The 12419-nt window shown below is 53.2% G+C and overlaps 6 protein-coding genes across 6 annotated transcripts; 4 read left to right on the forward strand and 2 right to left on the reverse strand.

Annotated features, from left to right (window-relative positions):
- Positions 1 to 249: 249 nt before the first annotated feature.
- BDZ99DRAFT_516629 (uncharacterized protein) lies at positions 250 to 953 on the forward strand (the record flags this gene model as incomplete). The annotated part of the gene is made up of 5 exons (XM_033725088.1): positions 250 to 402; positions 478 to 581; positions 631 to 687; positions 795 to 862; positions 925 to 953. The coding sequence occupies 5 exons, from the start codon at positions 250 to 252 to the stop codon at positions 951 to 953; spliced, it is 411 nt and encodes a 136-aa protein (XP_033580971.1).
- Positions 954 to 2014: 1061 nt separating this feature from the next.
- BDZ99DRAFT_436699 (uncharacterized protein) lies at positions 2015 to 2939 on the reverse strand. Its single transcript, XM_033717546.1, has 2 exons — positions 2574 to 2939; positions 2015 to 2515 (listed from the first exon to the last, which is right to left on the reverse strand). Exons 1-2 carry the CDS (start codon positions 2919 to 2921, stop codon positions 2162 to 2164), a joined length of 702 nt encoding a protein of 233 aa, XP_033580972.1. The 5' UTR covers positions 2922 to 2939; the 3' UTR covers positions 2015 to 2161.
- A 171-nt stretch (positions 2940 to 3110) lies between these two features.
- BDZ99DRAFT_495582 (kynureninase) lies at positions 3111 to 5047 on the forward strand. Its single transcript, XM_033723383.1, has 2 exons — positions 3111 to 3674; positions 3734 to 5047. The coding sequence occupies exons 1-2, from the start codon at positions 3150 to 3152 to the stop codon at positions 4739 to 4741; spliced, it is 1533 nt and encodes a 510-aa protein (XP_033580973.1). The 5' UTR covers positions 3111 to 3149; the 3' UTR covers positions 4742 to 5047.
- BDZ99DRAFT_436705 (uncharacterized protein) lies at positions 4968 to 9772 on the reverse strand (the record flags this gene model as incomplete). The annotated part of the gene is made up of 5 exons (XM_033717547.1): positions 4968 to 5971; positions 6022 to 7522; positions 7570 to 9282; positions 9332 to 9435; positions 9490 to 9772. 5 exons carry the CDS (start codon positions 9770 to 9772, stop codon positions 5169 to 5171), a joined length of 4404 nt encoding a protein of 1467 aa, XP_033580974.1. The 3' UTR covers positions 4968 to 5168.
- Positions 9773 to 10098: 326 nt separating this feature from the next.
- BDZ99DRAFT_516633 (oligoribonuclease-like protein) lies at positions 10099 to 10713 on the forward strand (the record flags this gene model as incomplete). The annotated part of the gene is made up of 2 exons (XM_033725089.1): positions 10099 to 10140; positions 10192 to 10713. The coding sequence occupies 2 exons, from the start codon at positions 10099 to 10101 to the stop codon at positions 10711 to 10713; spliced, it is 564 nt and encodes a 187-aa protein (XP_033580975.1).
- Positions 10714 to 10867: 154 nt separating this feature from the next.
- Positions 10868 to 12194, forward strand: BDZ99DRAFT_230146 (uncharacterized protein). Its single transcript, XM_033713499.1, has one exon. It carries the CDS (start codon positions 11021 to 11023, stop codon positions 12104 to 12106), a length of 1086 nt encoding a protein of 361 aa, XP_033580976.1. The 5' UTR covers positions 10868 to 11020; the 3' UTR covers positions 12107 to 12194.
- Positions 12195 to 12419: the final 225 nt, after the last annotated feature.

A 12419-nucleotide genomic window follows, 5' to 3' on the forward strand; every position in this document is an offset into this window, starting at 1 on the left:
GCGAACTACGTTACGATGAAGGTCCAGAGCACTTGTATCCTCCAAAGCTATCGCACTCTCGTTCCAAATATACGTAGCATCTACTACTCCAACACAGCAACGTCTCGCATACTGCACCCTACCATCGTAATGAAACCTTATCCTCACAAGTAGCACATTGCAACAACCAAAGGATAAATGGGGTATAAAACCCCCTCTCGACCAGCTTATTGCCCCTTCTAGCCTCAGCTCACCCATCATCCCATCACCATGAAGCTCCTCTCTCTCCCCGCATTCACCCTCCTATTCGCCTGGTCCTCCGCTGCTACCCTCAACACTCCACGCGGGGAAGACCCCTCCTTCGTCCTCTTCACGACCAAAACAGGCACTACTAGGCCTGACGCCTATCCACCAGGCTCTGGAGTGCGTTACCCCCTCCCCTCAGCTCCTCGTCCATCTACCCACACATATGCCTTCTGACTTGCCCGTGGTGGCTAGGTCTATATGTGCAAGGACCCGAATTGGGGCGGGTGCGTTCAAGCCCCTTTACCCGACCTCAAGGAGCATCCGGAAGTGTGGTGTATTGGGATCACAGGGAGTTGGTAAACGTCGATCCGCGCCGCAGCATGGCGCCGGGCTGACTCCGAGTAGGGACAATGCCATCTCGGCGTTTGGTCCGGATAAGGGGTTGTTGTGTACGATTTGGGAGTAAGTCGGGTATTTTGTTGGTTGTGTGTGGTGTGGTGCGGTGTACCATTTCGATTCGGGGTTGGAGGAAGGGCGAAGGCTTTGGAGATAGGGCTAATGTGGTGTAGTGCGTCGGCCTGTACTGGTGGAGGGTACGACATTAGGTGGCCGGGGATTCCGGATTTGAGGACTGTTGGTAAGTTTGGGAGTCTGCTTCTTTATGGAATAGATGATGGAAGGAGACTGATGCTGTGATAGGTTGGGATGACAAGATTTCGTCTTTCTAGTGTGTGGAGGATTCATGAACGTGCTTTGAGTTGTATAACTCGGGTAAGAAGAAGGAAGATTGGTTGCTGTGCTAGGCTAGGATGGTATGTCTTCAATTGTCTATTGTGCCGAGGAGCGGAGGGCATATTATGAACCTTGTGAGGAAGAAAGGCTAATTGGAGCCACGGAACCTTTTGTTTATTGCAAATCTTTGGTTACAGCCGCTTAGACGTATCGCATGTGTGGTTTGCTATTACACTACTACAGGAATTGCTACGTGCCATAGTCGACGGGGACCGGTGGCACGCAACATCGATATTGCAGGGAATTGCCGAATGAGATGTTTTTAAGTAACGTATAAATTCTCTGTGGCATCCTTCAAGACACTGACAAGCCATCAGTACAACAATCGACCACGATGAAGATTTCCTTCTTACCCACATTCGCGGGTTTATCCGCATTTCTCGGTGTCGCCTCTGCAGTCGCCATTCAGAGCTCCCAAGTAGCCACATATGTCACCAACGCGAAGTCATTTAACATAACCAGCGTGGACACAATTCTACCAGGCAGCGGAGTTCGCAAATCCCATCCCCGCATACTATCACTCTGACTTTTGACGGCCTAGGCTTACCTCTGCCCTGACAAGGAGTGGGGGCATCTTGACCATACCGAGAACCGCTGTGTCTTTTTGCCAGCTAGTGTGTTTGGCTCCGAGGTCGTCTTGTGTGTTAATCTCTTGGGCGACTAGTACGTTTTATCATTCTGAGCTCGTTAGGCACGGAAGGCGCGGCATATGCTAATCTCTATCAAACGCTTTAGTAATAATGCTATTAGCTCGTTTGGCCCGGATAAGGGATTGAAGTGTATCGTGTATGAGTAAGTAGTCCTTCTTTCGGCCTGTTGTGGTCGAATCCCACGAGGTTGCGATTAGATGCTTGGAGTATCAGGGGCTTAACGAAGGCTAGTGATACTTATTGCGCGGGCTCGTCGCTGGATATATGGTGGCCTGGGTATGCGGACATGTCCTGGAACGGTAAGATTCGGTTATTTGCATACAATGAGCAGGGGAATTGACGGGCTGATACTGCATTAGGCTGGGATAACAGGGTTTCATCCTTCCGGTGTGTTGGGGCATAGGTAACGGGGATGGAAAGGGCACTGAGGAGGTGCGACGAATGGCTGAGTTCAACTCTTGCGGTTATGGATGTATGGATTAGGAGTACCATATTTATATCTTGACGTCGAAGCTCGTGCCACAACCACAACTGCTTGTCGCTCCTGGTATACCCACTACTTTGAACTGACTCCCTATCAACTCCATGGTGTAGTCCACCTTACTCCCCTTCAATAACTCAAGACTCGATTCGTCTATCACCACCTTCGTGTCATGGGGTCCCTCAAATACTGTATCGTCTTCGGAAAGTGTCTCGTCCTCGGAGGGAGGCGACGAAGATTCGGTGAGAGAAGAGGGAATCTTCGTAAGGGACATCAGGTACTGAAAGCCGTGGCAACCTCCCGACTCGACGGTTATCCGCAATGCAAGGTTTGGGTTCGAGTCGTTGGTCATTATTTGGTGAAGTCGCTGGAAAGAGTCAGTGATCGGAATTGAAGGAGAATCTAACAAGATATCTTTGGCTGACATTTGCTGCGCGAGGAGTTATCTCAATGTCCATCTCTTCCCCGTTCTCATCTTTGCGCGGGTTGTGTATTGCCCTTTGGGGCGAAGGAGTGGTAGAGAAGCTACGGAAGCTTGATTGGGTCGCCTGTGATTGGGACACTCTTGATGATCGTAACGCTGTCAATTGCCGTGACTTGTATGCTGGCGCGAGGAAATCAAGAAATAGTGGCACTCCTAGGGTGGCGGCCGGAGGAGAGGTATATGATCGGGATGCTAATGGCCTTGGGAAGCGTGCAGTTGTATTGAGTCTCGGCGTGATTCTTCTAGCGCTCCGCAGACACGCGGTACACATCGTCGACGGAGAAGCCATGGTGGTTGTAGGGAGAGATATCCGAGTGAATGTGCCGGCGGCGAACGAACGGATTGATCATCGGCGGCGAAAGCGGTGGCAGAACTGTCTTGGCAACGGCTCGGAGAAACCGCGCTCCCCGCATCGACACGTGCCGATCTTGCTATCGGTCGATCCATGACTGCCATCTGAAGCTTCAAACCTCCCTCGCCTACTCCAATCTACCAAAACCCTCCTGTGAGGCCGGCAATGCCTTACCGGTCGGAGCCATTGTACGACAGCAATGACCCTGCCTTTGTTACCCTGGACTTTGCAGCCGCCCAGGATCAGAAGGACCCCCTCAAGCACCTCCGCGACGAGTTTGTGATTCCGACAAAGGCGGACCTGAAGAACGAACGATACGGACCTGCTACCTCCAACCCTACCTCCGGCGATGATTCAACGAGCTCGGAGACATGTGTGTACATGTGCGGGAACTCGCTAGGTTTACAGCCCCGCCGAACCTCCGAATATGTGAAGAAGTACCTGGATACGTGGGCGTCAAAAGGGGTATATGGCCACTTTAAAGAGCTGAAAGAGGGCCTGCCGCCATGGCTGCATATCGACGATGCTATCAAGGAGCAGACGGCCAAGATGGTGGGGGCTTTGCCGGGTGAAGTCGTGGTTATGGAGACGTTGACTGCGAACCTGCATCTCCTTATGGCCAGCTTCTACAAGCCGACCAAGGATAGATACAAGATCATAATCGAAGGGAAAGCATTTCCTAGCGACCACGTAAGTACACATTCGGTGAGACTACAGCGATTGGGATTCCCGGGCTAAGACGGTCATAGTACGCAGCCTTGTCCCAACTCGCCCACCACAACATAGACATCTCAGCACTCGTGCTGATATCCCCAACATGTACCGACAGTCCCTACCTCTCTACCGAACACATTCTGTCAGTGATATCCCAGCACGGAGCTTCCACCGCGCTCCTCCTTCTCCCTGGCATCCAATTCTACAGCGGCCAGTTCTTCGACATCGCCCTCATAACCCGCCACGCACAATCGCTAGGCATAACAGTTGGCTGGGACCTCGCCCATGCCGTCGGCAACGTCCCCCTGCACCTACACGACTGGAATGCCGACTTCGCCGCCTGGTGCAACTACAAGTACATGAACGGCGGCCCCGGCGTCATCGGCGGCCTCTTCGTGCACGAGCGGAACGGCCGCGTCGATAAAGTCTCTTTGCCCAACTGTAGTAGCACCGCCGAAGACCCAACCAAGAGCGAGGACCAGCTCACCTTCCGCCCCCGTCTCAGCGGCTGGTGGGGCAGTGACAAGTCCGCCCGCTTCCGCATGGACAACAAGTTCGTCCCCATCCCCGGCGCGTCGGGCTTCCAGCTCTCGAACCCCTCCGCGCTCGACATGACGGCCGTCACAGCGTCACTGGATGTCTTCGCGATGACAGATATGCAGGCACTGCGAGAAAAGAGCGTCAAGTTGACCGCGTACCTCGAAGCCCGCCTCCTGAAGTACGCAGACGGCACACCGCCATACCGCATCATCACGCCCTCCCAGCCAGGCGAGCGAGGCGCGCAGTTGAGCGTCCTACTAGAGCCAGGGATGCTAGATCAAGTCATGGAGATCCTGGAAGAGGAGGGCGCGGTCGTCGACGAGCGGCGGCCGGACGTCATACGCGTGGCGCCGGCGCCGCTGTACAACTCCTTCGTCGACGTGCACCGCTTCGTCGTCATCTTCCAGGACGCATGCCGCAAGGTCGTTGCTTCGCGGGCGTCGAAGAAGATCCCAGATACGGAGAGTGGGACGGCGGCGCAGGTGGAGAACGGGGTTAGCTGAATAGTTCACGGCTTTCTTTGGTCTCAATCTCGAAAAGGCAGGCAACACACCTACCTGGCCCTTAATCACCTCCAACGCCCACAAGCACCCACTTCGATCGGCTATAGGGTGGAAGAGCAGGAGCACATTCCTACATATCAATCTCGCTATGAGGTCGCAACTCACCCCCGTCGGTGCACCTAGCGTCTCTTATTCCTAGAGAAAGTTCCATTGGCTCAATCTCCTTCCTTGGTCCTGGAATAGGGGTTATGACTCCATAGATAGGACACACGTAATACTCAAGCCCGTCACTATCACCACTGCCCTGCAGCTCCAATTTGACATGACGTGAGAGACGAACCATTGAATGCTAAATGCTACGAAAAAACGCCCAACCTCACTCCATACCCAAACCTCATACCCCAAAAATTATCTGACCTAGACGCACTCAAGCCCCGTTAATCGCAAACCCAAACAAGCTATCCATCTGCACCCACTGCCGCCCATTCCTCTCCAACCACCGCCCCACCACCCCCTCCACCGTCCCAAATCGCTCCCGATTCTGACTCGCCAGCACCTTCACGCGCGCCTTCTCCGCTTCCGCGGCTCCATTCTCCGTCTTGACACCACCCGTCGCCTCATCCGGTTTCACCGCCTTCTCAACATCAAACAAACTCCGGAGATACAGCAACTGATTCCAGACCTCCTTCTCGGTGTACTCCCACCCCATCTTGCCGCGACAGTCCGCCGCGAGGCCCTTGGGACCTAAGCAGCGGTGCCCGTATACGCTCATCATGCGAGTCCGGTTGCCGCAGTCGGCGTCGTCGCACACGAGCCAGCCGGTGTAGTAGCGGGCGAGGTGCTGGCGGATCGCAGACTCGACTTGCGCTGTGATGCTGAGAGTCGAGAGGACAGCTCCACAGGACGCGTTTGCGCACTTGACGCCGTCTGCGCCAACGAGGCCGGCTTTGGCTGCGGCGGAGAGTCCGGGGAACTGGAACACGGAGGTGCAGGTGCGGCAGCGGAGGTGCAGTGGGGCGCAGGCTTGGAAGCGGACCGAGTCGGGGATTTGGGATTCGAGGGGATGGATTTCGGTTTCCTGGGAGGCGGAGGCGGAGGCGGAGGAGATGCGGTATTTGGAGGCGTCGAGTCCGAGGCAGGCCGCGAGCTGGGTAATGTTGGTGCCGGGGATGGGTGCGCAGAGACGCTCGACGGGCGGGAGGATTTGTTTGTGGAGGTAGTAATCGATGTCTAGGTGGTTTTGTTAGCGTTGTATGAGAAGAAGAATGACGGTTTCTTACCTGGCTTCAATCCCGAATCCTGTTTTGCGACCTCGTCGATTGGGAAAGCATTCTTAGCCGCTTGCTCAGCAGACCCGCTGCTCTCGCCCGTAATGACAAAGTTCATGACGTCTTTCGCTTTGACGTGCTTGCCCTTGGCTATCTGTCGGAGCGCAACTTGAACGGACGGCATGCTGTTTCCGTTGGGATACTCCTTGGGATTTTTTCCCAACTGGGTGAAGATGGTGTACTTTTGGACGGGAACTTGGAAGTCACGCATCTTCTGCGCGAGCACACGGAGGTATTCGTGGATTTCCTCAATTACGACATCGGGTTCGTCGCCGGAGAGAATGAAGTTGAGAAGTGCAGAGGACGTGTCCTTGGACAGAGCACAGTACTCCCTTCGCCGCATATCAAGACCCTTGACTTCGAGCTTTTCGACGAACTTGCCGTCGATGTTGACCATGTTAATGGCAGCGTACTTCTTTTTTGCGTGAAGCAGGAGACGGCGGAAGACATTGTCGATATCGATCTCGAGTAACGAATAGCTGTTATTGACGTCTCTCTTAAACTCGTTTCCGATCTTCATTGCTTCTTGCATGTTGTCCACATTGGTATTGATCATGACCGAGTCAGTATCACCATAGACGACACGAAGCATCTTCTCTTCAGCCATCTCCTTGGTGCGTCGAAGAATCTCACGGCCCTTGTAAGTCGTGAGCATGGCGAGAGGACGAGCGTAGAAGCGAGACTTCGTGTACCCCAAACAACCGTACATGGAGTTGGCGGTGAGCTTCAGCGCAAGTTGCTTGATGTCCCATGTCGCAAGGTCATCCGGAGAAGCGTTAGGGTCCTTCATGAGTTTCTTGACTTCTCGTCGACGGTTGACTAAGGTCTTGATAAGCCTTGGTAGAATGCCTGGTTCTTCGTCCTTGCTAGGCACTTCAGGAACCTTCTCATCATCGTCAAGATCTGACCTGTCCACGGTAGTAAAGCAGATGTTGTACTCCTGGATGATGCTTGGGTACAAGCTGTTGAAGTCCATGACCAAAATGAACTTGTCATATAAGCCTTTCTCGGGCTCAAAGACAAGACCACCTTTGTACTTGTCTTTCTTCTTGGCATCTACGCCCTCTTCGCCTTCCGGAGTCTCTTCCTCAATCTTCTGCTTGCCTTTGCCCCACACCTTGTCTGGGCAGATGTACTTGTTCTTGTAAAACTCGTGCAGCAAGATGTATTCATTTCGTTCTGCTCTCGTGCCGCTCAATGTGCGGGCCCACGAATTTCCGGCAAGATTCGTCAAGACCTTGGTAAGAGGGAGCATCTGAACTTTGAGGGAAATAGCGGCAATGAAGTAAGCATCGGCCATACAATGCTTGACGTAACTCAAGAGTCCGTCGCGTGTTGTTGCCCATGTTTTAAGCACTACTTCGTTGTCCAGCTCTCGGCGAACTTTGCCTTTACCGAGGACTAGTTCACACATCTCGTCCAAACTCCACGATTGACATTTTGTCATGAGCGACTACAAGTCGTTAGCATCAAGTAATGGAACGCGGAAGTCGGTCTCACCTTTCCGAGATCGTTGGCCAGATCACAAAGTAGTCTCCCTGAAGCTAGTTGCCTCTCGACGAAGAAGCTACCACCACCTTTGCCCATGTTTTTCGGCCAGTCGCTTCTCCGTAGTCGTCCAATTCTGTGCCAGCCGGGGGTTTTTCTTTCTCTCATCCGGTTCAGCAAGACGCTGTAGTCGACATCGTCGAGACGGTGACCAACAATAACGTCGGGATCATTCTTCTGAAGCATGGCCATGAACAAGCTCAAAACAGCCCCTTCGGTCCTTTCGAGGCGAATCGTTCCATTTTGCTTGTCTACTTCAGCTTTGAATCCAGCAGGGAAAGACTCCCCATTAGGACGCATGACAGTGAATGATTTGGCTTGAAGCTTGTCTGCTGGTGTAGTGTCTGACAGGGAAACGTTGTCGTAAAACATGGCGCTGATCATCAGAATCTCCTGCTTGTTGTCCTTTGTGTTGAAAGTAGTACGAATGGCCAAACTCATTAGGTTCAATGGTGGAGCGTCCAGGTTGTCCGAGTTCCCAAGGGTCGTAATCAAGTTGGGCTTGTCGACTTGGAGCTCTAGTTTGCACCAGGAGGCATTGTTAACTGCGTTGAAATCCGCTCCTTCGATCTTAAGCCAACACGGTCCCATGAGATTCTTCCAGAGAGCAAATTGTTCGAAAAGTGACGTGTTGGATCCAAATGCATGCGAGAAGGTCTCGCCTTTCAGATCTGCTGGAAGTGGAGATTTGTCGTAGGGGTAAAGCAACTTTAGATAATCCGCCTCCTTAGGAATGTCGGGCAATTCAAAAGCGTACTTCCTCGTGCATGGCTTGATCTTGTGCATTCCTACGCGAAGCTTTGTCATGAGGCCATCGACTTCCTCATAGACATCGCTCATCTCCACCTCCTCGTCCGTGTCGCGGCCATGTCGTTGACGGTGTTCGCGCGGGAGGAAGTACAGCTTCCGAAGAATGTTGTCGACTTTGACAAAGCAACTGACATAGGCTCCAGTAGTCTTGTCTTTTACCTTTCCGAACAAGCATAGGCTGCCGTTGATTTCTGTGTAATCCATCCAAAACATGTGGACACTGCCATCTTCTTCTTGAGCTGACTTTTGACTCAACTTTCCAGGAGCAGCGGCATTTGGAGCCGGGCTACTCATAATGTTGAGTTTGTTGGTCACATCGGTCCAGGAAGATGCATCCACAGCATCAATGGGTCCTCGCACAGGAGATGAGCTGTCCGGTGTGGGGTAGGTCGGCTTTTTGACCCTGAGAGCTGGTCGACTTCCGGAAATGTTCACACTGACGGAGGCTGCTCCAGAATGACGGATTGGCTGGGCAACTTCCAACATATCGTCATCTTCGTCCTCTTCCACTTTGATAGTGCCCTGACTTTTGCGCTCAACCGCCTTTGAAACTGGGGAGGATTGTAAAGGGGGGTCACTCATAGCAACATCATCGTCGTCCAGTGTAGGCAGATATCCGTCATCTTCATACGATGTGGCTGGCGGAGTATCCATCATGAACGCGTCCGAGTTGTCTGGATTTTTCGTGGTCCTGGGCCGATTTTCAGATATTGGAGGGGATAGAACGCGAGTCTTTCGTCGGTGTTCAGTCTTGACTGGACGCATGCGAATGGCTGCGGGGCGACGGGGAACATTTGCGTCGACCTCGCCGAGTAGGTCTGCCATGAAGGCATCGTCGTCGGCAGTGGCTACGGGCTATACGTGTTGTCAGTAAGGGCCCTGACAGATGTCATGGTCGACTAACCTTTGGCTTAGGAGCCTTGGTAGCCGTCTTCGCGTTGAAGTATTTGTTGATGCCGCTGTTGATCTTCTCTTCTTTGTCTCGTTCCTCCTCGCGTTTCCTCTTGGCTATCACATACAACATCAGAAAACGGACATATAAAGTGAGTTTGGGGTACGTACCAGCTTTACCCTTCACGGGTCGCTCATCCTCACTCTCGCTGTAGTCGTAGCGTTTGTCCGTGGTGTCCCAGTCTTCTCTACCATCGTCGGCATAGCCTTCGCCATTGTCGTCTACAACGAAGTCGTCCTGATCAAGTCGCCCTCGCACGACCTTCTTGTATCCCTCTTCATCAACCTCTTCATAGAGCTGCTCTTCATCTGCAACCTCATACGTTGACAAACGCGTCTTTCCTGCAGCGCGGAGAGCACGCAGCTCGGCCAACTTGGCAGCTCGAGAAGACATGTTAACAAGAATAGACATGCAATTGGAACGACGACTGGGTGGAAAGATGGGTATCGAAGTTTGCGTTAAGATGTGGGCGGTGAAAGTGTGAAGCAGAAAGTGTGAAGTGTGGGGAGACGGACGGGTGATTCCATGATTTGGAGAACGCGAACAACGGAAGGCGCGACGCGTTGGCGCTAGTGGAACAACCCCGGACCCAACACGCGCTTTCCAAAGTGGGACGGGATGAAACCACTTCCACTTCACTCGCTTCATATAACAACAACACACTTTCAATATTCCGGTCTGCCTCATCTCCTCACAGCTTCCTTGAAAGCGGCGCCAGCATGCCTTGGTTTACAGACCCTCTCGTGTGGATTGATTGCGAGGTAATCATATCCATCTCTCATCTAAGCTTGTTCGCTAATTGATGAATGTAGATGACCGGACTCGATCCCGAGGCGGAATCAATCCTCCAGATCGCATGCTTCGTCACCGACTACGACCTCAACTTACTAGAGAAGGATGGCTTCGAAGTCGTGATTCATCACAGCGCGAAGACCCTCGAGAAAATGGGCGAGTGGTGCCAGCAGCATCACGGTGATTCAGGACTCACAAAAGCCTGCGTTGCGTCCGAAGTTAGTCACGAGCAAGCCGCCACACGCCTCCTAGAATACATACAAAAGCTGGTGCCGAAAGCGGGAGAGGCACTCTTGGCTGGCAATTCTGTTCACGCCGACAAGGCATTCCTGGCCAAGTCGCCCTATAACATTGTCCTCGACCATCTTCACTACAGAATCCTGGATGTCAGCTCTATCAAAGAGGCTGCAAAACGATGGGCACCTAACGAAGTTCTGGCGAAAGTGCCGCCAAAGTTGGGACTACATGAGGCGCGTCAAGATATCATTGAGAGCATTGAGGAAGCTAGGTTCTACCGTGATACCTTCTTCAAGCAGCCCTGAGTTCATTCTCTTACGAACCTTGCCAAGAGTTGCCACCCTAGCATTCTCGGGCATCAGGTGAGAGATTGTTGCTGTGGGAAAGTGGGACGTTTTAATCGTGTCGAGTTCTGGCGTTCTTCCTATAAACAAGTCGGCCACCATTTGCTCTTACCCTCGTCACTTCACCTCGCCTCACCAACTCGCGGTCACCATCTCCACGCTCTGCCCTCATCAACCGTCTTTCCTTCTACACTCTCTAGCCTTCTTGTACGTTCATCCGGCCTCTGCCTCTGCCTGCTCCGGCCTCTGCCCGCTCCAACCTCTATCAATGTCCGACTTCTACCCTCCTCTGCCCTCCGGCGCCTTGTCCTCGATGTCCAACCCAAAACGCTTATCCACACAGTCCCCTCATACATTTCAAACTGCCATATTCCGACACCGAGGCCGCGACTACATCACCGTGAGCGACGACGAGGTCCCACGTGACGTCGGCAGAGGCCTCTGCATACGGTGCTGGGAGCTAGGCCACGACGACTTCTACGGCTGCTACGACAGGTGCGCTTGGTGCAAAGACCAGATCAAGCATGAGAATGCGGCCTGCCCATTGTGTATCAAAGGGAGCATTTGGTGGAGGAACCGGATTGGACGCGAGCCGCGCGGCTTCGACGATACGTACGGTGGCAGATATCGCGCTTTGAACGACGAGGCGTACAAGCGGAAACTGGACATGGCGGCCGTCTTACTGGAGGATACCCGTACCCCAAAGTCTAAGAAGCGTCGCACCACTTCCCGTGCTTCCGGGGCCTCGGCGTCAGAGGAGAGGACGCTCTTCTCGTACAATGACTGGAATGATGAGGAAGAAGCGGAAGAAGCGGAAGAAGCGGAAGAAGCGGAAGAAGCGGAAGAAGCGGAAGAAGCGGAAGAAGCGGACGAAGCGTCACTGAACGCCCCCGGCAATAGCATAGAGAACCTGGACCGTCATGTGCCCTATCAGCGGTCGAAATCACCACCTTTTGCTCCTTTCAACACTATCATAGCCCCGGGGCGTGGTATAGTCCCGAAGCGTAGTACCGACAGCTACAGGCCTCCTAGGCGTCCCTACCACCACGAGGCTCCCGCGCGTACTCACGACGAGGCTAGGGCACGACACAAGCGCGAGTTGGAAGATCTGGAAGAACGGGCGGAAGTGCTGAAGGCTAAGCTGAAGGAGGGCATACGAGCAGCAGACGCACCGTTCGCTAGGGAGGAACGCAGCATGTCACTCAAGCAGGAAGAAGACGCAGAAGGCCCCACGATGGCGGAGCTCCTAATGGAGAATCGAGAACTTAAGGAACAAGCGGCGAAGCAGCAGCGCCTGATTGCTGTCCTAAGGGCCGAGAGAGAGGCCAGGGAGGACATGCTTGCGGGGGCTTAGGGTGATTGGGAGTGTTGTTGTTGGCGGTACATTGAGAAGATTGAGCTTTAATACCCACGGAATGCTACTCTATCGATCGTACAGTTCCTGGTGAATAAATCGCGTATAATTAACTGCTTTCCCGCGTGTGCTATATTAAGCTACTTGAGCGTGCGTTTTGCGGACCTACATAACTATGGAAGACGCCCCTGGAGGTTGCATAATCAAATGTAAAGGTCGAGACGTCGTGAATCGCATTGCTCCTGCGCTCTTTAAATCAGGCCATTCAAGCGTGCATTTTGCAGTCCCAGATAACCATGGAAGACACCCCTGG

This window comes from Mytilinidion resinicola, assembly GCF_010093595.1.
Source record: "Mytilinidion resinicola strain CBS 304.34 unplaced genomic scaffold BDZ99scaffold_4, whole genome shotgun sequence".
Classification (NCBI taxonomy): domain Eukaryota; kingdom Fungi; phylum Ascomycota; class Dothideomycetes; order Mytilinidiales; family Mytilinidiaceae; genus Mytilinidion; species Mytilinidion resinicola.

Coding starts and splice junctions, on each gene's coding strand:
- BDZ99DRAFT_230146 (XM_033713499.1), top strand. CDS start 11,021: ATGTCCGACTTCTACCCTCCTCTGCCCTCCGGCGCCTTGTCCTCGATG.
- BDZ99DRAFT_436699 (XM_033717546.1), bottom strand. CDS start 2,921: ATGGCTTCTCCGTCGACGATGTGTACCGCGTGTCTGCGGAGCGCTAGA. Junction 2,516..2,573: donor TAACTCCTCGCGCAGCAAAT/GTCAGCCAAAGA, acceptor GACTCTTTCCAG/CGACTTCACCAAATAATGAC.
- BDZ99DRAFT_495582 (XM_033723383.1), top strand. CDS start 3,150: ATGCCTTACCGGTCGGAGCCATTGTACGACAGCAATGACCCTGCCTTT. Junction 3,675..3,733: donor AAGCATTTCCTAGCGACCAC/GTAAGTACACAT, acceptor AGACGGTCATAG/TACGCAGCCTTGTCCCAACT.